Below are 23,728 nucleotides of genomic sequence, written 5' to 3' on the forward strand. Positions count from 1 at the left end.
TGTACACTGACAACGTTCATGCTGTTTACTTCTTTGTAATATTTTAAATTATATCTTAGGCTTGGACCCTCCAACCCATGCTGCACTTGGAGATGCTAGCGAGGTTGAGTTTCAAGAGTTCAGAGAAAGTCATGACTCAATGGGTCCACCCACTGGGGAGGGACCTGCCGAACCCTCCGATGGACAGCCTCTCCGCTCGAGCTCCAGCACAACTGCAAGCTCAAGTCCCAGTACAATAATCCAGGGAGTCAACAATGTGTGTGATCTCTACAACTTTCAGTTGCTTTTAATTTAAATTGTATTTAAACTGAAGTTCCTTCTTTGCTCTTGTAGAAACACATTTTGACAAACATTTTGCCAGATTTGCTTCATTTATTAATTTGTAAATGCGTAATCTATGATTTTTATTTGGAAGTTGGGCAGGAATGCACACAGTTCCTTCAAACCCATGCGCTCTTTATTTCAGGAGCAGGGGGAAGCACCCGAAATTGAAGCATCAACAACTGCTGCTTTACAGAACCCTGTCCCTGGATTGGGCAGTCAGCCATTTCTCAGGCCTACAGCTGATGTCGGCCTGGTGGATGCATCGAACAAAAAACAGGAATATGACAACCCATACTTTGAACCACAGTATGGCTTCCCATCAGAGGATGACCCTGATGCAGAGGAGCAAGTGGAGTCATACACCCCCCGATTCAACCAGAACATCAATGGCAACAAGTGTGTTAGACTTGTTCATCACTTGAATGAATGCATTACCGTCATTCAGACCGGCTCTCTGACTAGTTGTGCAATGTTCCCCATCAAAACCCAGCATGTCAAATGATCTCCTTAAATGGTGTCCTTGAATCTTTGGTGGTGTGATGCTGCGATTATGGTGTGAATGCTTACGTGTCTCCCATGTTGTGCAAATCCAATATACATCTGTGCATGTGTTCATAACATGTTGACTTTTTTTTCTTTCTCTCTCCATTTCTTAAGGGCGCAGCGTCCTTTACGCCCCAGTAGCCTGAGGCTCCCAGGAGAGTCTGATGGGGAGGCAGACTCCCGCAACAGCTCACCCAACTCCACCATTTCCAACAGTAGTAATGATGGCTTTGGAGGACTCATGTCCTTTGCCAGTAAGATATGCCAATATATTTGAACTTCATTTGCCTTTGCAACCACCTGAAACTCAAAGAAGCCTCGTCACATATGACAGTACTTTTTAATCTAGAGAATATAGTGACTGTAGTTGTTGAATTGAACATGATGCTTCATTGTGGTTTTTTTTTCCTACAGACCAAATTACTTGAATTACTTTTCTCTGAAGTGAAGAAGGAGTGGTGTAAATGTAATGGACACCATAGACGGATTAATTTAACAGTTAGGGCTTTTCATCCGGTTGGTTAGCCACCTCTTAAGTTTATGTGAAGGGTGATTAGTATTCATTTAAATACCTTTTGTTTTGTTTGATTGTTTAAATTTTATGCCTGTTGGCTGATTATAGGGTCATTTTTGCCACCACAGGCAATCTTTACAAGAACCATGGGACCAGTTTCAGCCTGTCCAACCTTGCCCTTCCCAACAAGGCAGCAAGGGAGAAATCTACGCCTTTCCCCAGCCTGAAAGGTAGGACAACACAATTTATATGACCACTTTTACATCTGTTCTTCTTAAATTAGCTTTTTCTGTCACCTTATTGTCTGTTGCTCAGTGTTGTTTCAAGGGTGAAAATAATCCAGTACAAAATATTTAGTTCAGTACTTATAGGTTTAGTAGGGAGAGTTAATGGAGAGTTAAAGGATAGGATTCAATATAAAAGATTTAGCATTTTCAAAACTCAGCTTATTTGATCCTCATTTGTTTGTTTTTTTTCACCACTGGCTTCACCTTTGCAGTCATGTACCTGACATTTTACCTGACAATTTTACCATCACATCACTCAAATACCATGATTTAAATCCTCCCATTTAATAAAATCCTAATGTCTAACAAAGCCTACTTAGCATACGCTACATAATGTTTCTGGCCGTTTATGGCCACAGTAACAAATGCTAAACCATAAATGACGCAAACTTGTCTAAATAGAGTAGCAGATTATTATTTCTTAATTAATTTTAGCATTCCTTTTTTATTGTTCTTTTCCCCTTTGCCATTTTTTGTTTTGATATTTCTTTTTTTTTTGTATTGTATTTTGAGATAAAAGAATATTTTGATTTTGATATTGAGGAGGAAATGAAACAAGCAGGTTGGTAGAGTGGTTTTTATGGCCTGACTTTCTTTCCTCTGGATTGCCAAGTGGATATGGCACTATTTTATATATCAAAGTTTTCCCTCAAGAAACACATACAGGTAAATCCACCAAAAAAAAAAAAAAAAAAAAAAAAAAAAAAAACAGACTTCAGAGTTGTTGGTCTTGTTTGCTTGAAAATTGTAGAGTTGACCAATTCTTCCAATAAAATTAATTTTTCCATTATTGACTGATTTGCCCTTCAATGTTAACCTTTTCTACCACACTGTTAGCCTTTTGAAATGGTTCATATGAAAATTGATACAAATGTCTGTTAATGATTTAGTAATGAAGCAAAGAAGACCTATCTTTTCCCAAGTCTATGGATAAGATAGTGTTGACAGACAGCTGCAGCTCTTAATACATTTTTAATGTCCCAAACTGTTATGAAGAGGAAAAGTGAACAACTATGCAGTTTTACAATTTACAAGCACACTTAGCAATAGCTATTAATTTACAGTTTAAGACACTAATGTGAAATCTGTTAAGGCTGGATTTTCACAACAAAGGTGGATCCTGATAATGCAACTCAATAGCTTCTCACCATGTGGAATAACTGCCACAGAAAGTTCTGTTCGTTTGATTATGATGTGTTTTGTCTTTGTTGTTCAGATGCACCTGACAGCCCGGGTATGTTATGTCTGGTGTGATAGTTCTGTTTTTTTTTTTTTTTTTTTGCCCCCTTACTAGACATTCCTTTATTCTTGAAGTAACCTATTCCTGTCTTTCACCCTGTTTCTAAGTATAAGACTGGACTAAAATAGAAAACACCTTTTAATGTCATTTAAGTATATCCAGGCCTTCCCCCCTCTCTTCCTTTGCCATACCGCTCTGTGTGACTGGTTGGAATCTTTCCGGCACATTATGAAGCACACATACACTATCAGTCAAAAGTTTGGACACACTTTCCTAGAACAGGAAAGTGTGTCCAAACTTTTGACTGGTAGTATATATATGGTCAAAAGATTTCTTTTGTGACTGCAAGCTGCTGTTGGTGTGGCATCTGCACGACCTTACTACCACAGAGGGATGTTCGGTCCTTTTTAACTGCATTTACTTATAAATGTGTGTATTAGAACAGTTTTGACTAAAAGAGCTGTCCTCATTGAAAGGACTTTTATTTCCTTCTTGCCTCCCCAATCTCCTGTGTTTTGCCTTGCTTACTTGTTTGGTGGCTTCATTGTTTTGCATTTGCTTTCCCATGTTGAATGTCACTGACTATTTTATCAAAAACAGAGATCTTTGAAGAGCACAAATTTTCTAGTGAAGTATTTTACTTGTTATCTTTTTTTGTTTTTGTGGTCAAACAACAATTTATGCCTTATATTGGTGTTCATGCTCTAATTATAAAACCCATTAAGCCATTGCTTCATATTACCATTTTCAATGTTGGACTGGATTACTCACATGGATCAGTCTGCTGTTTATATAATGAAGTATGAGCTATCCACAGCTCCTACTTAATTCTGTAAATGTTAAATGTGTTGCCAAGCACATGGCATTAGTCATCTTTTCAAACACTTTCAGGATTGATACCATCATCAGCACATATTGTATTTTGTCTTTTTGTCAGCCCTTTTTTCTTCTTTATTTTTATTTTTATTTTTTTTTCCTCTGTTTTGACACCATGTTGAGTGTGCATGTCTGTTACGGGTTGATGTTCAGACTGGTTGTGTCTGGGCCAGTGTCCCTCTCTCTGTCCACCTTTTTGCGGCACTAATTCTGGGTTTTGTGTGCAGTATTTGGGCTAAATTCTCTAATGGAGATTATTACTGAGGCTGGCCCGGGGAGCGGAGAAGGTGGGTTCTGCCCTTTTTAATCGAGTGAGCTGCATGCTTCTCCAAGCCAGTCAACTACATCTCCCAGCATCTTCCTCTGTCTATCCTCATTGTAGTCACTGTATGTTTCATCAGAAATCCAGTGGAGCATTGAGTCTTGTTTTCTCACACTGCCATTCATAGTGACTGTTGCCTTTCCACCAGACTAACTTTTCACTTCACAGTATGTTTAGTTTTATTTATTGAACCAGCTATAACAAGTGTGTTCTAAAAGACCAAAACAATATACATAGATCTGAAATTTGAGATCCCTGGAAAGAGTAAAACAATACATTATGCAACAACCCTCAAGGTAGCAAATGAAGAACAAGAGATGAATAAGAATATTGGAGTTGCAGAGTAAGAAAAGAGTAGACTAAGCTATTCTACCCGCATCAATTGTTTGTAATTGATTTCTTATCCTTTATGCTCCCACATAATACTAATAGGGTTTGGCCTAATCAGTCTTCAAAAGTGCTGTGCACAATGAGCAGTGACTACAGTAAAATTATGCAAATTTTTGCCCAGATCTTGAAATAGTTTATTTTTACAAGTAAAATCCAGGCTTTTACTTTGTCTATATGACTATTCAGTATATTATTTATTAATAGTGTTAATACACAGCAAAGACTCCATCACCCAAAACAGTCACACAGCTTACATATCCCTGAAATGGAACATTGTAACCCACACGAGGCCGGGTTTTTTTTTCCAGTAATAACAGATTAGACAGCAGTAATTGCTATTCCAACATTTTGTGAGTTTGCAGGTTGGGTTTGGAGCAGTGAGGCAGTTACTGTCAGTGAGCTGACAGTAGTTTAAAGTAGTTTAAACAGCACTGAAACATAATATTAGTAAAACAGTGCATAATATTTCATTTTTTATAATATTTAATTTCACTGTTCACATCACACTGTGGGACCGCAGGATTTTTCTCCCTGCTCGTGCTACAGGAGGGAAGCTTATAAGGAGCCCACTAAGCCAGTAAATTTAAAAATTGTACATTAATACACTGAGCGGATCATAAGCTGTGCATTTAGTGACAGGAGCAGTAGTACAAGCAATAAATACATAATAAAACATTTTAACTGACAAAGGAAACATGCATAAATACATAAAATAGTATGAAACAGGACATTGCTAATTAGAAGGAAACACAACCTGTATCTCACAAAATAGGTTTTATATGCTGCATGGAAAGGATGCTTTATGGATTTGTCAAACAGAAACATTGGCTGTGGAAGTCTGCATTTGAAAAACCCACCTCAACCCAACCTAACCACAGATTCACACTCTGCAGTTCTTCTTCAGTGTCACGTCATCGGCAGCATTTACTTTGTTGTACAATGAGTAAGGAGGTGAAATGTCATACGCCTACTTGGATAGGGACCAGACATTTTGCAGATGTCATTGTCAGCCATCTTTAGGAGTAACTGTGAAGGACTGTCAATGTTTTTTTAGATTTTCAGTTTGGTGAGGTCAAATCAGGGGTAAAATCTGACTGATGTGGATGCTACCGAGATTGTTGGTTTGAAAGTGAACTGCTAAGCTTCTTCTTGTCCTTTGAGTGTGTCACTCAGAGGCATGATGCTTTCTGATTGTCTTTTTTTTTTTTTTTTTTTTTTTTAAATTCTTGTGGACATGATACCTCAGTAAAGCTTTGAGAAAGTTTCTTGAGATTTGGCGCAAACATGGCTTTTGACTAAAAAATTAACTGATAAAAATGTTGAGTCAGTCATTTCATCTCTAATAGGTGACATTAATTGTAACATCATAAAGACACTTCTGCTCATCAGTCATCACTGACTAACTCAGGAAGAGAAGATTTCAACCTTATTCCCTTCCAACTTGATGGGTTGGCAGAGCCACCCAACCATCAGGCAGTAATTCTAGCTTAACTTTGGGTTGACCTGGTTATACAGTTGCATGTTATGGTTCTGTTGGCTCAGACAGAGTCAGATTGGCTCCACCACCATCTCTTGTTACTCAGGAAAACAAATGATTTGACCCTGAGGTGTAGGACATTATAAAGAATGGCAGCTTCAAAGGACACGCCGTACCATGGGCTGTCTAGCATCTAGAGCCGTTAAAAGGTGAAGTGTAGCCAAGAGCACAAACTCCAAAAACAGTCCCCACCCTCTTCCTCAAGTAATGCTTATCATCATCTTTATCTTTCAAACACTGTGTCTATTGCCTTTTATTTTACAATACATCATAACAACTGTGCATTATTGATTTTTCAAAATGGAACGCTGGAAAGATCTACTTGCAAGTATTGATATTTGGCATAAAACCCAATTTTCCTGGCTCAGTAACACAACAATAAACAATGGATCTTCGCTATCACATAAAATGGACGGTAAAAGCCTGAAGTGACAGCTGTCAGATCAGAAAAGCTTTCTGTTCTCCTGGAGGAGAATGTTCCTCGTTCATCTTTTCATGCCTTGGAAATAGAAAATGACTAAGTAGAAATACAAAAATAATCAAATTTGCTGTGAGATACTGGAATAAAGAAGATCTTTGAATTATGTTGCGAAAAATGTAAGTTATTACTTCAGTATTTTTATAAAAGACTGACCTGGGTGAAGTCTCCTACATATATTTATATATATTCATTTGCTTCAGTTCATGTTTTGAGTTTCCTGAGTTATACATTTATAATATGTTGATTGATAAGGTAACCCAAGCAACCTAGCAAGTTCTTCACTTACAGATGCAAAGCAGCATAATAGGTGTGTATTAGATTGTAACCTTGAAATGTAGTTCCTCACCCTCTCCATCCATGCATATCTTTATTTTCTTTCATGCATGATATCACTTGTGTAGGTGCTATACAGGCTATGCTCTGTCTGACCTCACATCTCTATGCTGCTAATGTCTGATGCCACCACCAAGAGCACCATTTGGACTTGTGTGTCTGTGTCTGTGTGTGTGTGTGTGTGTGTGTGTTCGCGTGCACACCATGCCCCTGTTTGAGTTGCCCTTCGCCTCTGAACAATAGACTTGAGCAACTCCAATTTTTTGTCTCTTCAGCAATAGATAACCTTCAGTAGAGTCCAGATTTGTCTGTGCTCTTCACAAAATGATGAAAACTGATTTCTTTTCTATTTTGTATCTTGAGGAAAAAAAAAAACTTTTCCTGTTCTGCTTCCAGTTCCTGATGAGCAAATGCCCTTGTGTGTGTCCAGTCCACTTATAATGCGTGCCTTTCTGTCTAGTGAGCTAGTAGTTGACAGTATAGTTTTTTGTTGTTGTTGGTGGTGGGGTTTTTTTTTTTGTGTGCGTGTGCGTTTTTTTTGTTTTCTCATTTCGAGGTTGTTCAGAAACCTTATCATTTTGCTTTTTCTTCCAGGTGCACGTGCACCGAGAGCACTCGTGGACCAGAAATCCTCAGTAATCAAGCACAGTCCAACTGTGAAGAGAGAGTCTCCTTCCCCACAGGGCCGAGTCAACAACACAAGGTAATAAAGTTTGTCATGCAACATGAAAAATTAGAAGATATCTTCATAATGTAAATTATTTTATGATACTGTATTTATTCTGTTTTAAGGCTGCAGCCATAGTCTATGTATCTGTTGAATGTAACTGAGCCTGTTCAATTTTACGCAGTGAGAACCAGCAGTTCTTGAAGGAGGTAGTGCAGAGTGTTCTGGATGGTCAAGGGGTTGGCTGGCTCAACATGAAAAAAGTGCGCCGTCTCCTGGAGAATGAGCAGCTTCGTGTCTTTGTGCTGAGTAAGCTGAACAGAGCTGTCCAGTCAGAGGAAGATGCCCGACAGGAGATCATACGTGATGTGGTGAGATTCACACATATGGAAAATGTGCATCATTAACCACATAACGAGGACTTGTAGGTCACAGTGAAGGGAACTCATTCCAAGATCTTTGCAACATATAACAGCCCCATGCTCTAACAGATAGAGCATGGAATTTTGTATTGCTGCTTGTATTTTGTGTCTTGTTGAAAGTCCTAATATTAAGATCTCTCACATTATTCTGATCTCTCTCTCTGATTCTGAGAGAACTGCTTTAAGTACTGTTGTGAATGCAGTCATGATGCATTTGAGATCTAATCCAATTAAAAGATTGCCTTTGAAGGGTGAATTCACTGTAAAGCTGTTTGTAGGGCACTGAGTTGTTTAAGATAAACACAAGCACACTAGCAACGGGATAGTCTGTCTGACTGGCCGAATAATTCACTGCATAGATTTTATGTCCTTGTAAAGCTGGAAAATGACATCAGATTGCAAGATATGATCTAAATAAGTGCCAGGTATGAAAAGGGTATTATTTCCCTCATTCCTTTGTTGTGTGTCCAGGAGGTTAGCAGGAAGGTGTACAAGGGCATGCTGGATATCTTGAAGTGTACAGTTTCCAGTTTGGAGCACTCTTACACAAATGCAGGCCTTGGAGGAATGGCCAGTGTCTTCAGCTTATTGGAAATAGCACGCACCCATTATCAAACCAAAGGTAGGTCATGCATGTTAAGCACAGGAATGCATTAATTTAATACTGCATTGTGTGATTTTTACTGGAGGGTGATTTTTATAATAGTTTCACCTCACTTTTTGTGCTGGGAGGCATAACAGCAGTGGGCCTTTGCTACTAACACTTCATGTCTTTGCATTGCGTTTATATGAAGCTTAAAGCTGCATGCAAAATGTTGAGACACTAACTGAAACTGTAAAGGTTAAATGCATCAATGTTTTTTTTCCTTCTTGGAATGATACTGTTAACCCTCTGGCAGTTTAAACCTCTGGCTGCTTTCTATTAACCTGTAATTTTGATAAACTCTGTCTCTGGCCCCTCAATTTTGGTAACTTGGTAGACCCAGAAAAACGCAAGCGAAGCCCCACAGACAGTGCTGGCAGCCCGGGGAGTAAAGAGAGTCCTTCTGGTCGTATGGAGGCTGTCAGACCTCAGGGCCTTCTGAATATTCCCCAACTGCAGCTGCCGCACCACACAACGGGCAAAGGAGCCCGCCATTTTGATACCCGGAGTCTGAACGAGGAGAACTTTATTGCCTCGATTGGTGTGTACACCACTCCAGCCCCGGTTGCATGTGCACTGTGAGATCCCCCTCCCCTGTCTCCTTACAAGCTCATCAAACTTGACTCCAGTCTGCATCCCCCTCCTCCAACCGTCTCAAAAAAAGATCCCTTCACTTGTCCCTGAGAGATTTTCACAGGTGTCAAAATATTCCACACATTTTGGCGTGCAATGGTGATGATCACAAGCGACAACAAAACAGTGCTGTGAAAATTTACTCTCCTCCAGCTCTATTTCTGCGTGTAATACTGAAAATTGTCTGGTGATATGAAATCATCATCACCTTTGTGAATTTGGCTTAGGTTAAAATATTCCTGCTGTAGATCTGTAGTGACATAAAGTGTCTGGAATATTTCCCTGCCTTCCAGCCTGGTGTGTTTGTCTCCCCTTCCTTGAACATCTGTGCCCCTGTTTGCCTTCCCTCTGGAGTTCTGTTAACAGCCTCTTAGCACCTTGAATGCATGTCTCTGTGTTGGTCTTCCTGTATTTAAATCTGCAGTAGTGGACGAGGGAAACCAGAGGTATGCATATTGATAGTCAAATCAGCGCTTGTCTGTACCTTTACTGCAGGTTTCTGCGAGGCGTGCTCTCAAAAATGGCCGTTCCTTTGCTCTCAGCATGGAGGGTGGACGCATCACTCCCCAGTAAACAGTCCCAGTAAAGAAACAAATTTCATTGCAAAAAGTGTTTTCTATTGATTGCAAACAATCCAATTGGCGAAGAAAGTGCTTAACAATCTCTTTGATCACTTGATTTTCTGAGAACTATCCTGGCTCTGTATACAGGGGACACATTCAGTTAACCACCTTGACACCTCTCCTACCCGCACCACTTTTTTCCTGTTAGAAGTTGCACTTTCAATTCTACAGAATGCTGTGAGACTTGCATCCCAGCTTCAGCAACTGCTCCATTTCACCTGCTGGCTAGTCAGCCTCTCATACTCATCCCATGCTCTTTTCCTCTCTTTAACCTTTGCTCTGGGGAGCCAGACAAATACAGTTGATGAAATTGCGGGCCAACAGTCAGAGCCCAAGCTCATTCTGTTGTCACTGTGTGGCTCTCCAGGGCTTTGGGCCAGGAGCTCTGGGTGTGTTGTAATGTTATCTTAGTGGCTGTTACACACACACAATATAGTTTAACAAAAAAAGTATTTTTCATTTCCAGATTAAATGCACAGCCACATGCAAACATTACAAAACACCTTCATTCTGTAATGACAAATTCTTAATGCTTATTTTGCTTTTGTTTTGATTTTAATGCTCATCCACCATACATGCCTTTTCAACCAGCTCTCTGACTCTCTCTCTGTCTTTCTCTCCTTGCTTGCAATGCATCTTGGGTAGAATTGTGGAGCAAGCACCAGGATAAGCAAAAAGCTATGGAAAAACCACACAGTAAGACACTTTTCACACACCCAATAAAAAAGAAAAGAAAGAAAGATTGGGGTGCTGTTGACTTATTCCCACCCCCTTCTTTATCTTTTCAAACTCACCAGTGTCTTTCAACGCGTAAGTGAGAATGAATCCTCCTGATAAGCATGTCAAAATGCATAGCAGAGAGAAAAAAATTGTTTCTGCTTATATATAATAATTGAGATGTGAATCGGAGTCATGCAAATACATTGTGTTAAACAGATGTTCTAGTTTTCCAGATAGTGAAAACGATACAAGTTTATCATGCTGTAGCGTTAGTCTCCTCTGCTGTTTCCAGTACTATCACATGATGTCTCACAGAGAGAGCGCTATGTGAAAATACACGTTGTAAAAAGAAGAAAAAAAGATGAAAACAATCTATTTAGTCATGACTTGAGAGTCTTGGTTTGTTTCCACAAGATGATCAACTATAATATATTATGAAATCAGCTCAGATGGTTGGATGTAGAAAGTGCTGTAGATGTGGATGCTTAAAGCAGGTACATTATTATTCTCTCTAATATTTATCCATAATTTATAAAATGTACTGTTATAGTCACTGGTTTAAGTTCAAGTAATATGTAATTTGATTTTGATCCAAGTGTTTGTTTGTTTATTTATTCTCTTCTTGACACGCGGATGAACAGAAATGAATACATGCTGTCCTTTCCTGCTCTTTTAAACTGTATATTTTACAGTTTCAAGTCTCTTGCTGTAAATTGTGCACTTTTTAGGTTTTATCAAATGGTGTGTAAAAGCTGATGAAATAATCTTGAAAAACAGGGAAGTGTCAGCTATCCGCGCGGGCATCTGCATCTACACGGGTGATAAATAACACTTGAAACAGAAAATGTATTGTTTACCGTCCATCAGTTTGTCTGCATGCTGAACTGCCTGTGTCTGTTGTTTATGGTGTAACTTGGGCAACATTTGCAGCATTGACTGAGAATTAATGTCACGCTCTTGCAGTGTTGTTTTTTTTTTTTTTTTTCCAATTTTACTGCACTTTCTGCTTACCCCTTTGTGACTTCTCTGTTTTTAAACTGAGTTAATCATCACTATTGGAAACGGAAAGTTGTGAAAAATGCGTAAGCTGTACTGGTCACCCTGTATTTTTAGCACCAGGCGACTTATGGCTTTGAAGCTTGGAAAACAAAATAATTTCTCCAACACTATAGGGTCGTGTTATACTCTATGCTTTGCTTTGTCATTATGTTAAGATGGAGGCTTTGGCACTTTAGATGGGAGTAACATCAGAGTTGCTTTGCTGTGGTGGCTTTGGGTGAGGCAACTCAGCAAGGTCAGAGGGCAGTGTGACAATCAGGAAAACAAGCTAAGAACCATTGTGTGTCCTGCAGGGTCTGAGGGAGCGAAGCAGCAGCGCCCCCAGATGACTGATGCTGAGGAGAAGAAATCACAGATGAGTGCTGATAGTGGCCTCAGTGTCACATCTGGATCCCAGGTTTGTTCATAGGGTGTTGAATGTAAAGCTGGATATCATCTGCTGCTTGTTTCTATTTCTGTGGTGTTAAACAAATAAACTAACCATTGTGGATTAAGTTCACAGTAAAATGCATTTTTTGGTGCAAGCCACACACACACTCGCACTTCTCTATTTTCAACACTTTCTTCTGTATGGGTTTACAGAAGAGTGACACTGAGTCCATAGCAAGCTCCGAGCCGCCGATCCTGACAAGAAGCACCAGCCAGGACTCAGAGGCCAGCACAGTGGTAGGGCATGGCCAACGCACAAACTGCAGCATGATTCCATCTTTTACAGACACTTTGTATGTCACAATTTCATATGACTTTTCAGTAGGTTTCAATTGGTTCAATTAATTTAAATCCCTGGAAAGTCTGAAACAAACAAACAAACAAAAAAAGGTAAATAAAATAATCTACCACACCTTCTGCTTGTAGACTGGGAAACTGGTGTTACTTTTGAAGCGGTATTAGCTCTTTCGTATGTGAATGTACTGTGTGTTAATATTTACCTAAATATCACTGGTGTTTGGTTCTCAGACCCTCATCAGTTCATATACCGAAAGACACTGAACGAATTCAACCATTAAAAACATGGAGTCCAATATTCAAAGACTGCCATGTGGTATGAGAACTACAGTGTGAATAGATAATACACTCCAAAGGTATTAGCTATGACAATGAAAGCTTCTTGTATGCAAAACCCTCTGCACTCCTGTGTTCTTCTTACACTTTGATTTTTATGTTTTAGATCAGCAATAGCTCTGGAGAGACTCTTGGAGCTGACAGTGACCTGAGCAGCACAGCTGGAGAGGGCCTCGGTGGGAGGATTGCTCCTCATTTAACTCAGTCCAGAGGGACTCTGTCTGACAGTGAGATTGAAACCAATCCGGCCACCAGCTCAGTGTTCGTAAGTAGAAGGCATTTTAGAAGCGAAATGTGCAGATGACAGTTCTTAAATGAGATAAACGTTTGATTCAATTTAATGATGACCTTGCTCCATTTGGCCTTAAGGAGTTGCAAAGTAGTTTAAAAAGCTTCACAGCAGGTGCCAGACTCTGATGGGATGTGTTCCTCTGCATTCTAGAAAAACTGAAAAACTGAGTACTAGATTCTATCTGTTCAAAGCAGCTGAATATGAGTGGAAAGATTACATTTCCTGAAAAATATAGAACACCCTGTCTCTCTCAAGAGACATACAAAAACTTAGTATTTTGTTGTATGTATGTAATTTTCAAGTGAGTAATATTTCTTCAAATGTCAGACACACTCGCGCCTCTTTGGTGTGAAGAAGAGAGAAAAAAAGATATCACTTAAGGCTCTCCAGTCCTTTCCATGTGGTGTTTAATTAAACAAACATTTGTATTTGCGTTTATAGTTAATGAACTAGCTCCTGTCTTGCCTCCTCAGGGGAAGACGCACACTCTGAAACCAGGTACAAAAGATCACGGACATGCTATGGTAAAGGGCCCACCCGCGCAGCCCATGGAGGACATCAGTATGAGGATTTACCTTTGTGAGGGTCTGCTGGGTATGTTCTGGTCTTGATGCTTTCTCTTGTGGTTATGTCAAACAGCTAACATCTTAAAAACACTAAACACAGATTTGATAAGTACATTTATTTATTTATTGTGCTACTGACTTGTTCTGCTTTGCTTTACTAACCTTTAATTTGCTTGTTTAAAAAAGTATTTTTATTCAAATATTTTGTAAAAAGCTGCCTCCACTAAATTAAAACCAGATGTAGTTGTAGATGTTGTAGCAGATGTTGAGAGATGTCAGATTTTTAATTTCTGTTATCTTTCACAGAGTACAACCTGTGAAAGCTCTTCCTTCAGTTTCTATGAATGTACTTCCAGTGAACTCTTGCTAATGGTGTCAAGTTATTCTTAAAAGAATAAATGAGAAGTCAAGCACATGCTGACAGAGAAGTGGCGCAATAGTTTAAATGTGTATTATGAAATAATAAACTACACGTCTGATATAAAGTGAAAGGTCATGCCCTGTTCAGATCTAATGTGACATAATATGACTCTCCAGTTTTACAGTCGTGAACTAGCACAACAGAAGCAGGAAGTTGTATTCACTGCTGCTCATAGTTAGAATTTATCTGTATTGTAACTGTATGTTATTGAATTAATTTGATTCTGCACATTCTTGCTAAAAATTTTTATGTGAAAATAAATATCACGGGATTATTGCTTGACTGTGCTAATCATATACTTTAGGAAAAAGTTCTGAATACAATCAAAAGCCAGTTTCTGTTCCTCTGGTGTGGCGCTCGTCTCTCTCTGCGCTTGTTTTTGCCATTAAACCCACTCACCTCTTTGCATAATCCCTGCCTGCTCTCGCTGCTTCTCTTCCCTCCTGCTGCTCCTCCTGGGAAATCTTTCCAGGCCGTGATAAGAGCTCCGTTTGGGATCAACTAGAAGATGCTGCCATGGAAACCTTTTCTCTGAGTAGGGCTAATCTCTTGCCTTTACCCCCTTTCCTGTGTAAATGTGTGTGGTGTATCCACTGTCACTCTCCTGCCCATCGTTGAGGTGAACATCTGATGTGAGATAGTGGTGGGCCACTTGGGAGCAGATTTTTCTCTCCCACACAGATCAAATACACCAAAATGATCTACTGGCCTTCACTTTCGCTCAGTGTTCTGACCCATTTTTTTAGAGTTAGAGTTCTGATGTTTCATGGGTTTGCGTATTGGATGAGTACATGCTGCCTTCCATTGCTGTTAGAAATGTAATCAAGAGTTGAACACACTCAAATGAACCACCAGCTGTTAAATGAGATTGAGAAATGTCAAGACTTCCAATTAGTTGCTTATTATAGTGATGGTGTGGAAAAATTTACCTGGTTCAGCCAACGATGTTATAATAATATGATAACGTAATATTTAATCCCCATTAAACTGCCCATGAAAATTTTTTTTTTTTTGTTCCTTAAATTTGTCACACATTTTTGTGTCTTTGGCTTTTTGCTACTATATTTAATTAATTAATTAATTAATAATAATAAAAAAAAAAAAAGGAATAGATATATAACATGAATCCCTGATTATGTCCATGAAAAGTTCTCTTTTTATAATTAGCAAAATTCAACTTGGTTGTAATGTGGGTGTCGGAGTGCAACTTTAAACAACTTTTTCATCAAAATGCATTTATTAGCTGCTGTGACAGAACAATGCATGTTGTTAGTGTGTAATTTGATTGTATGAGCAACGTTGTTGATGAAACAGGCAAATCTTTGGAACCTACATGTTTGCTATTATGTGTTCAGGCAAAGAGCGCTCCACACTGTGGGACCAGGTGCAGTTCTGGGAGGATGCCTTCTTAGATGCTGTGATGTTGGAGCGGGAAGGCATGGGGATGGACCAAGGACCCCAGGAGATGATCGAAAGGTTCAGCGAGACTTATGTTTTATACATTCTGGCTTTAGAGTTTCCTTCTTGAATATTTGTTTGATTACCATGCAGCTTCTGCTTTTCTGGTTCCTTTTCACTTGCATTAGTAAGCCTCTTAGTAAGACTCATGACCCTCCTCTGGGCCATTAAGACCTGCTTTGTCTGTGTTGTGTTTGGCAACAGATACCTCTCACTAGGAGACCATGACCGAAAGCGTCTGGAGGATGATGAAGACAGACTTCTGGCCACTCTGCTGCACAATATGATAGCATACATGCTAATGATGAAAGTAGGGGAATAACGTCTGTTATTTTTATCATGGGATGATTGCCTTTTTTATTTCCAGATAGCTCAACTTTTGTTTCCCCTCAATGTTTGTTCAGGTGAACAAAAATGACATCAGGAAGAAAGTGAGACGTTTAATGGGGAAGTCCCACATCTGCCTTACGTACAGCCAAGAGATCAATGAGATACTGGACAAACTGGCTAACATGGTGAATATGTGTCATTTATTTCTTTAGTTAATTCAAACTGCAAAATTGACAGGTCTATAATTCATGTCCATTTGGAAATTATCTTCAAGGAGGTTTCCTGAAATGAACGGTAATCTGGTTCTAATTAGAGGTAAAACAGAGATTGTTTGGTTTGGTTCATTTTTTTTTAGATCTGAAAATTTAAATCTCTCCAAATTAAAAATGAAAGGAATACAAAATAAATAAAGTTTTCGAATGAATTATGAATATATGATATGAATGAATTGTGCTTTAGTTTTTTCTTGTTGGGTCTTTTATGCTCCATGTGAATTGCCCTTCGGGGGCAGTAAAGATTTACTACTACTTGCTTCCCTTTTAGAGTGGCCGTGAACTGTCCATCAGGCCCAGTGGAAGCCGTCACATCAAGAAACAAACTTTTGTCGTTCACGCTGGCACTGATACCACAGGAGACATTTTTTTCATGGAGGTGGGCATAGCTTGACCATAATTGTGATGTTGAATTATGAATTGTGTTTATGGAAGTGGACTCAGTCGTAGCTCATCCCATCATAAGTTATGTCAGGCGTCCACCTGAATTCTTCCAAAGCATTGAACTAACTTCTACTAGGATTTTATCAGAACATTTTCCTGTCTAAGTAGGGTTTTAATGCAAGATGTTTTTTTACGTCTACTTTTACTTGACTCAGACATGAAGTAAAGAAAGAAAAACCTAGAGTTAAATGGAAAATAAAAATATTATTTATGTTAAGAGTGACGTGTCTAGCGGCTAAATTATTGAAATTATAGTAAATGTAATCCACTGTAGAACATTTTAGGTAGCCTCTGGGTCTCTATCTGGTGATGTTGGGACTCTGATATTATTTCTTAATCAAGGGTATTCAAATACTGACTTTAATATGAGAATCAGCAGTATTACAACTAAAATTTCACTTGTTTCAGGTTTGTGACGACTGCATAGTTCTGCGCAGCAATATTGGCACAGTGTATGAACGCTGGTGGTATGAGAAGCTCATCAACATGACTTACTGCCCCAAGACCAAGGTTCTGTGCCTCTGGAGACGCAATGGCCAAGAGACACAGCTCAACAAGTTCTACACCAAAAAGGTCAGAAATGTCGTCTCTCGGCATGCTGCTCTGTTAATCCACTGTTGGTTACAATTTCAACAACATTCCTCTTTGCATTCCAGTGTCGTGAACTCTACTACTGTGTTAAAGACAGTATGGAAAGAGCTGCAGCAAGACAGCAGAGCATTAAACCAGGTATGGGGTGAGGGAGTCTCCTCTGCTTAGCTTTCCCCCAGACCCCCTCCATGTGTTTTTCTTCTTTCCGTCTGACCTGCTCCCACCTGATCTTTTAACAATATTACCAACTTTCTTAGGGGGACTGGCTATAGTTACTGTTCAGAGTTTTTACTGTAGTAAAGGTACAAATTCATTTGTTTTGGGGTCACAGTTATGACATTAAAATCTGAATGCATAAGTATGGACTTAGATAGTACTTACTTTATAATTCTTTATCAAGTGGACATTTTAGAACATTTAACAAATTACAGAACACCTGCGTGACCATAGCTCTTCATTTCTCAGCATCAAGGTTGTGTATTTTAACTCAGATGTGCAATAATGTGTTTATTGACCAAACTAGTAAGTTATTAAAATGTTGAAACAGGGAAAAAGAAAGGGCAGGAACTAACCAACAATTCAGGTTTTTGTTGACACTTAAAAATGTGGATATGACTGTAGTGTATTGGAAATGTACTAATTTGAAGGAGATCTGAAAAGGTAATTTCTTCCATTTCATTTATTTCTTGTCACATGTCCTGCTGAATACATACTGTCTGCCTGTTGAGACACTAAACTCTCGGCTGCCGTTTCTTTCAGGGCCAGAGCTGGGCGGAGAGTTTCCTGTCCAGGACATGAAAACTGGTGAAGGTGGTCTGCTGCAGGTCACGCTGGAGGGAATCAACCTTAAATTCATGCACAGCCAGGTAAGAGGCCAGTAAAAGCAGAAGCAAAACCGCTTCTCATCTCACAGGGCATGAAAATAAAAACCACTCATGGTTCAGAGTTCATCCCGCCCATCTGCCCACCTCTTTGCTCTCCTCTCCTGTTTCCTCTCATCACGTGACATCTTCCTCTAATGTCATTTAAAAAGTAATAAAATAAATTCAACGGCAGAGATGACTGATTACAACACATTGGCATGGCGCTCACTCATACCTGATGTTTTTCCCCTAGAGGAAGAATTCCTGTTTGTGCTTTTGCTTTTTTGTATTTTCTTTTTTTTTTTTTTTTTTTTCTAGTTTCCGATTGTGTTTGTTTGTGCGTGTGCATTTCTTTGTATGCATGCATTTCTCCATACAATATTAACACATCCTTCCACACAAGTTCCTTTTGACATCTGTGGTGCTCAAACCTCATGTTCATTTACTGTGTGGGAGGAGATGTGTTTTAATGTGTGTGTTATGCACCAGTGGTAAGACAGATGACCTCGAGTAAAGACTTTTCATTAATAATTGGCTATTTAATAGCAACTTTGACATTTAAGTTTGGACCCTTGAACATCATCATGTGTTGTCTTCACATCTGTGCACGTAGTTGGGGTTTGGTACATCGTTTCCTCAGCTTCATCAGTCTGTGATTGAACACTTAACAGCTACATGTGCTGTAGCTGCACTGTTTTAGCAGACACTGTGCTGAAAACCAGTGACCCATTCAGCTAACACACTTCATACATGTCAAACATTTTCAAAACAACACAGACTAAAGAGTGAGGGATTACTAATGGTTACGATTAAACAGCAACCACTTTATCAACCACCAAAGTCATTTTAAGGCTCAGTTCACCTAAATCACAGGAGGCAAATGGAGATTTGGTGAAATTCTGCTGCTATTGGACCATGGAAACAGTTTTAGACAAACCAGTTTCCAGATGTTTCTATGAGAGCCTTCTCCCTCTGGCTCACTGTGGTGGAAGTCACTTCAATCTCATATTTGGCACAAAATGTAACCTGCGATCAGCAGCATCAATGTCTCATTGCTGCAAAACCAGGAGCTGTTTTCATTGGAGCTGCGTTGGTTTAAACTAGTGCTGGATGATAATTGTGTGTGTGTGTGTGTGTAAAAGATAATAAGAGCAACAGAAAATGTCTGTTATAGTGATATGTTTTTTACACACATTTCTGATATTTTTCTGTAGTCCATTGCACGGTGCTGCCATCAGTTCATTTCATTCTAACTGAGCAAAAAGAGCAGACAACAACAGGCTACATCGTTACATCATGATGTCACCACAGGCTGTAACAGGTTTAGATCAGAAGCAGTAAGTGTTAGCTGCTAAATGTGAACCTCTGACTGAGTGAGCTTCCACCAGTCATAATAAAGCGTCAATTGAAATGGCAATTTCAAACATCAGATAAACTTTTTTCTGTATTACGGCACAACTCTGAGAACTTTTCTGATTCTTTATCATGACTGAAGCACTTTTGTTACAATTGGTTTACACAAGAATAAAATAATCATCTTATTTTGTAGTTTAAAGATAGTTTAAGATATTAATATTGACAAAGCCAAGGTTTTTGTTTGACAGGGAAATCATGTTTTTTCTCTGTATATGAAGACTAAAACTGCAAAAGTAAATCAATGTTCTCCTTCCATTTGTATTCAAAGTAAAAATATGATTTAGTTTTATAGATGTTACATAGAGCTGGCAAACTCACTTTTCAGAAGTCTGAAGGTGCAGGAAACCATTGTGGGCCTTCTTGGTAGTGACTTTGATAATCTTGAATGAATATTAATATTAATGAATCAATATTAGAATTATATTTTATCAACCATTATGAAGAATAATGACATAAATATGATATAGATATAAGTGTTGCCCATATTGTCCAGCCCTAGTCTAAACAAACAGTTGCAACTGAAAATAATATATCTTTAATTGTATTCAGTAACCCATGGTTACAGGTGATGCGTGAAACGGTATGGGGATTCATCCCATGCGGCATTAGGCTGCATGAAAATAGTCTTGTTTACTTTACAGTCATTCATTAGTGGTTTCTTTTGGTGTCATTTTTTTTATTTGCTTGCAGAAAGATGAAAATCACTTCCAAGTTAGATTTCTGCCAGCTGAGCTGAAGGAATATACTTATCATCCCTGAGGCTGTATATGTAGCTGCAGTGAGAGAGGCACGACAGACAGACAGACAGACAGCAACAGAGAGGGGCTGAGACATGCAGCAGACAGCCACGGGTCAAGCAGAGATATTACCATCAGGACCGAGAAACCTCTGGCAGTATTATCATTTGGGTGAACTGAGCCTTTAACTTGGACATGGCCACACTGAGTCACTGTTATTACTGCCTGCCCCCGCCTCCCCCTCCCCCCCCCCGCTGCTTTTGCTTTTCTACCTCAGCCTTTTTGGCTCACAAAGCACTTTTGCGCTTCATATTGCAAGGGGTTGAGTGCAACACCAAAGTTTTTCCATCACCATCAAGCTGAGATTCCTAAAGAGGCTTCACTGTTTGCAGATTAGCTCACGGAGGGTTTTTTGCATTTCTCCAAACCCTTGGGAGCTTTATTCAGTGCCAGGTTGTTGGGTTTATTTGTTTGTTTGTTTTTCTTTAAAGTTACCAAATTAATTTATATAGAACTCAGACCGGGTCGGGTTCTGGGCAGCACGGCATTGAGAGTGGTGTCAGAGGTGATATCCTACATTGTAGTAGAATTTCCTTTCCATCAGTGAATGCCCTCATTTCTGGTGTGAGCAAGTGGTGTTGGTGCCAGCGCTTGTTGCTGGAGGAGGAGGCATGGAGGGCTCTTGGGGACTGAGGTGTTAAAAGTCCAGGAAAACAAAGGTGAATCCAGCTTTCAATACTCTAGTCAAACCTCTAGTCCTCTTTTTTTCCTTCTTCTTTTTTTTTTCTTTTTTTCAACAATTCTATTTTTAGTTTTGGGGGCTGATTCGTCTTGTGACGGCTTTTTCACATTGGCTCTGGTAACCACTTAGCTAGATTCTTGAACTGAATCTGTACGAGGCTCCTGTAGATAGTGCCCTCGGAGTGTCGTCGAGTGTTTGTGCTCTTCTGTCCGATAATAATCCAAACCATTTCTCTCCCATGCTCTCTCCCCCTGCAAGGAGCGGAAGGTACACAACCTCTGCTGTGTTTGCTTATTAGCAGTTACATCATACTGGGTTCATTTTGTTTTCTCTGTCTTTTCTTTCCACTGTTGTAGCTGTATGGCAAATCTAAGTTTGTGTCCTTGTCTACATTTTTATATGGAAATTCCATGTATGCATCATATGGGCCATATTACATCTGAGTATATAAAAGAAATGTTTTTTTTAACTACCTTTGCTGTTTACATTCAAATATAACTGTAAATGTTTAAGTTTTGAAACTCTCCATTGATGAAACAAGTCATGATGAATTGATTTTGATCTAAATGCATTTCTCCTCATTTAACTGTCCCATGTATGCGTTTGATCATGGAAACTTCTCATAGTGTGCTTTTCTTTTCTTTCATTCGCTGTTAGAAGCTTGCATCCATGTGTAGTTGTTTTATTTTTACCTTTCACACTGAGTAAAACAAGTTAAACATGGTTCATTTCTAAATATAAAGTGTTTACTTTTCATCCAGTGTTGTTGAGTTAATAATGTTGTCTTTTTTTTTTTTGTTTGTTTGTTTGTTTGTTTTTAGGTTTTCATAGAGCTGAGTCACATTAAAAAGTGCAATACAGTGAAGGGAGTCTTTGTCCTGGAGGAATTTGGTAATTACACCATCTATTGATTCTAGGCCTGTACTCGGCACGGCAGTAACTCAGCTTTATGGCAGACACATTGACCATAGACGATGATAAAGGTTCACTAAATTGGACAGTCGCTCTCCTTGAGATGCAGCGAGACAACGATGTCTGCAGGTGCTTGAGTGACCAATTCCTCAGAGGGGGCTGTTTGCTGTGAACTTTAAAAGTACCACGAGACTGGAAGCAAATGGGTTCATTCAGTCGAGAGAGAGTTAAGATAATAAGTGTTTTCAATGTGGGGACAGCGCAGCATCTCTCCAGGATTTTGATACTTTTCTATCAGAAGAAGTAAAGTCAGTTCTGATTAGAGAGGGATAAACCTGAGTTAGCATGTTGGAAATGTATGCGTACACACAAATTCACGGTCACCTGATTAAGGTTTTAAAGGTATAGTTCAAATTCTTATAATTTAATCACTGATTAATCCCTCAATGGGGACTAATAAACACAGCGGAGATTCTCTAATCCTGACACAGATTAAAGATTCATATTCTAAACTTTTCATATTGTTGACAGCTCTCATGCAAAACTTGATGTCTATTATTATAATAATCATTATGAACTATTAAAAACAGTGAATCACAGGTCTTGTGTTACTATGAATACACAAATTCACTTTCACTGTCCAAATCCTCACCTTTATGTAAAAATAGTTGCCCATAACTGAACTATTTGCTGCTTGAATAGTACATGTGGAAAAACTGCAGTGCCCCACTTAAAATATGAAACCGTATTTGCGACCCGTTCTGATAGATTGAGGACTTCCTCGTTTGAGAGCTCCAGGACTTACTGGGACTTAAAATACTAAATGTATAGAATCCAGATGAAGATTTGACTGTCAGATGTATGACAGAGAGAGAGAGCGCAGTGTGCGTGCTGTAGAACAGGCAGCCTGTCTCATAGATTACAATGCCAGGCTGGGTTACTGTCGTGTCTCTGTGCTGCTTTTGTAATGTTGCCCTCATCTTTGCCACTATGAAAACCTTCATTCTCCAGCAGGTAAAGTGTTGTCACCTTTCTCCTTTCTTATTCCAACCAATTCTATACAGAATATATCCTCACATTGATTCATTTTTCTGAGTTCTCCTCTGCTTCCTTCTTCGCTTGCTTTTCATTTCGGAGATCACCCCAGACTCCATCTCTCACGTGGTCATCATTCTCTGACAGTCTGCCTGTCTCAGTGGTGGGGGTGGGATTTAACATTTCCCAGCCCCCTCATCTCTGCTATGGGTTCACAGTTACTAATGAAAAGTCCATCTGTCCTGCGGACAGTGACATGGTCCTGGGCCTCTTGTAGCTGCTTCTCTCTGATGTCTTTTAACTTTCAGTTCACTTGGGTTGAACTACCTCCCTTGTGTTCATTTATTTCACATTTGAAAATTTGCCTTTACTCTCGTTATAGAACATTTGTGTTTTTGTTTGTCCATATTGTAGGTCATGAATATTTCACCAACAGTCCCAGCTGAGATGTATCCCTGTTTTTTACTACAAGAAATTAAATCAATACATTAGCTGCACAAAAGCCTTTGATCAATCATTAACCAGGATTTTAACCATTTAAATTCTAACCCACAGTTGCCCGACTGTTGAGGTGGACTCTTCTTGACCCACATCCCATTTTACTCCCTTAAAAGTTCACTTCTGTAACCCCAAAGCTCTCAAACATGAACTCACTTGTGGTTCCTGCTGCCTTTGAATTCTTTGTCTTGTCTCTTGCACCGGCATAGTTCCTGAAACTAAAGAAGTGGTGATCCACAAGTACAAGACCCCCATGGTGAGTCCTCACTTGTCCTTGACAGTGCTTTTTAGCAGTGCATGTGGAGTCCTATTTGCCAGGTGTGCACGGGAGAAATGTTGCACTTCTATATCTGCCAACATGACAAAACATGGACCTGAATGTGGCTGAAACACTTCAGTCTAACTCTGAACCTGTGGAATGAGCTGTCCCCCGGGTTTTAAAGCATGGTCATTTAATAATAATAACAATAATAAT

The 23,728-nt window shown here is 39.2% G+C and overlaps 1 protein-coding gene across 4 annotated transcripts in view; it reads left to right on the forward strand.

The window, feature by feature from the left end:
• Positions 1-23,728, forward strand: part of madd (MAP-kinase activating death domain) — a 40,447-nt gene that overhangs the window by 14,150 nt on the left and 2,569 nt on the right. Inside the window, exons 12-34 of one of the 4 annotated variants that reach the window (XM_029498864.1) lie at positions 60-256; positions 467-720; positions 982-1,121; positions 1,510-1,611; positions 4,012-4,071; positions 7,442-7,550; positions 7,699-7,885; positions 8,408-8,558; positions 8,917-9,120; positions 10,481-10,531; positions 11,908-12,011; positions 12,197-12,280; positions 12,783-12,941; positions 13,442-13,562; positions 15,311-15,431; positions 15,618-15,723; positions 15,818-15,928; positions 16,287-16,394; positions 16,868-17,032; positions 17,116-17,188; positions 17,810-17,916; positions 21,630-21,699; positions 23,463-23,509. In XM_029498864.1, the coding sequence (XP_029354724.1) occupies positions 60-256; positions 467-720; positions 982-1,121; positions 1,510-1,611; positions 4,012-4,071; positions 7,442-7,550; positions 7,699-7,885; positions 8,408-8,558; positions 8,917-9,120; positions 10,481-10,531; positions 11,908-12,011; positions 12,197-12,280; positions 12,783-12,941; positions 13,442-13,562; positions 15,311-15,431; positions 15,618-15,723; positions 15,818-15,928; positions 16,287-16,394; positions 16,868-17,032; positions 17,116-17,188; positions 17,810-17,916; positions 21,630-21,699; positions 23,463-23,509 (2,831 nt within the window). The remainder of the gene's footprint in view (positions 1-59; positions 257-466; positions 721-981; positions 1,122-1,509; positions 1,612-4,011; positions 4,072-7,441; positions 7,551-7,698; positions 7,886-8,407; positions 8,559-8,916; positions 9,121-10,480; positions 10,532-11,907; positions 12,012-12,196; positions 12,281-12,782; positions 12,942-13,441; positions 13,563-15,310; positions 15,432-15,617; positions 15,724-15,817; positions 15,929-16,286; positions 16,395-16,867; positions 17,033-17,115; positions 17,189-17,809; positions 17,917-21,629; positions 21,700-23,462; positions 23,510-23,728) is intronic. The other 3 variants (XM_029498865.1, XM_029498867.1, XM_029498866.1) reach the window with 3 other exon arrangements.

This window comes from Echeneis naucrates, chromosome 3 (genome assembly GCF_900963305.1).
Source record: "Echeneis naucrates chromosome 3, fEcheNa1.1, whole genome shotgun sequence".
NCBI lineage: Eukaryota > Metazoa > Chordata > Actinopteri > Carangiformes > Echeneidae > Echeneis > Echeneis naucrates.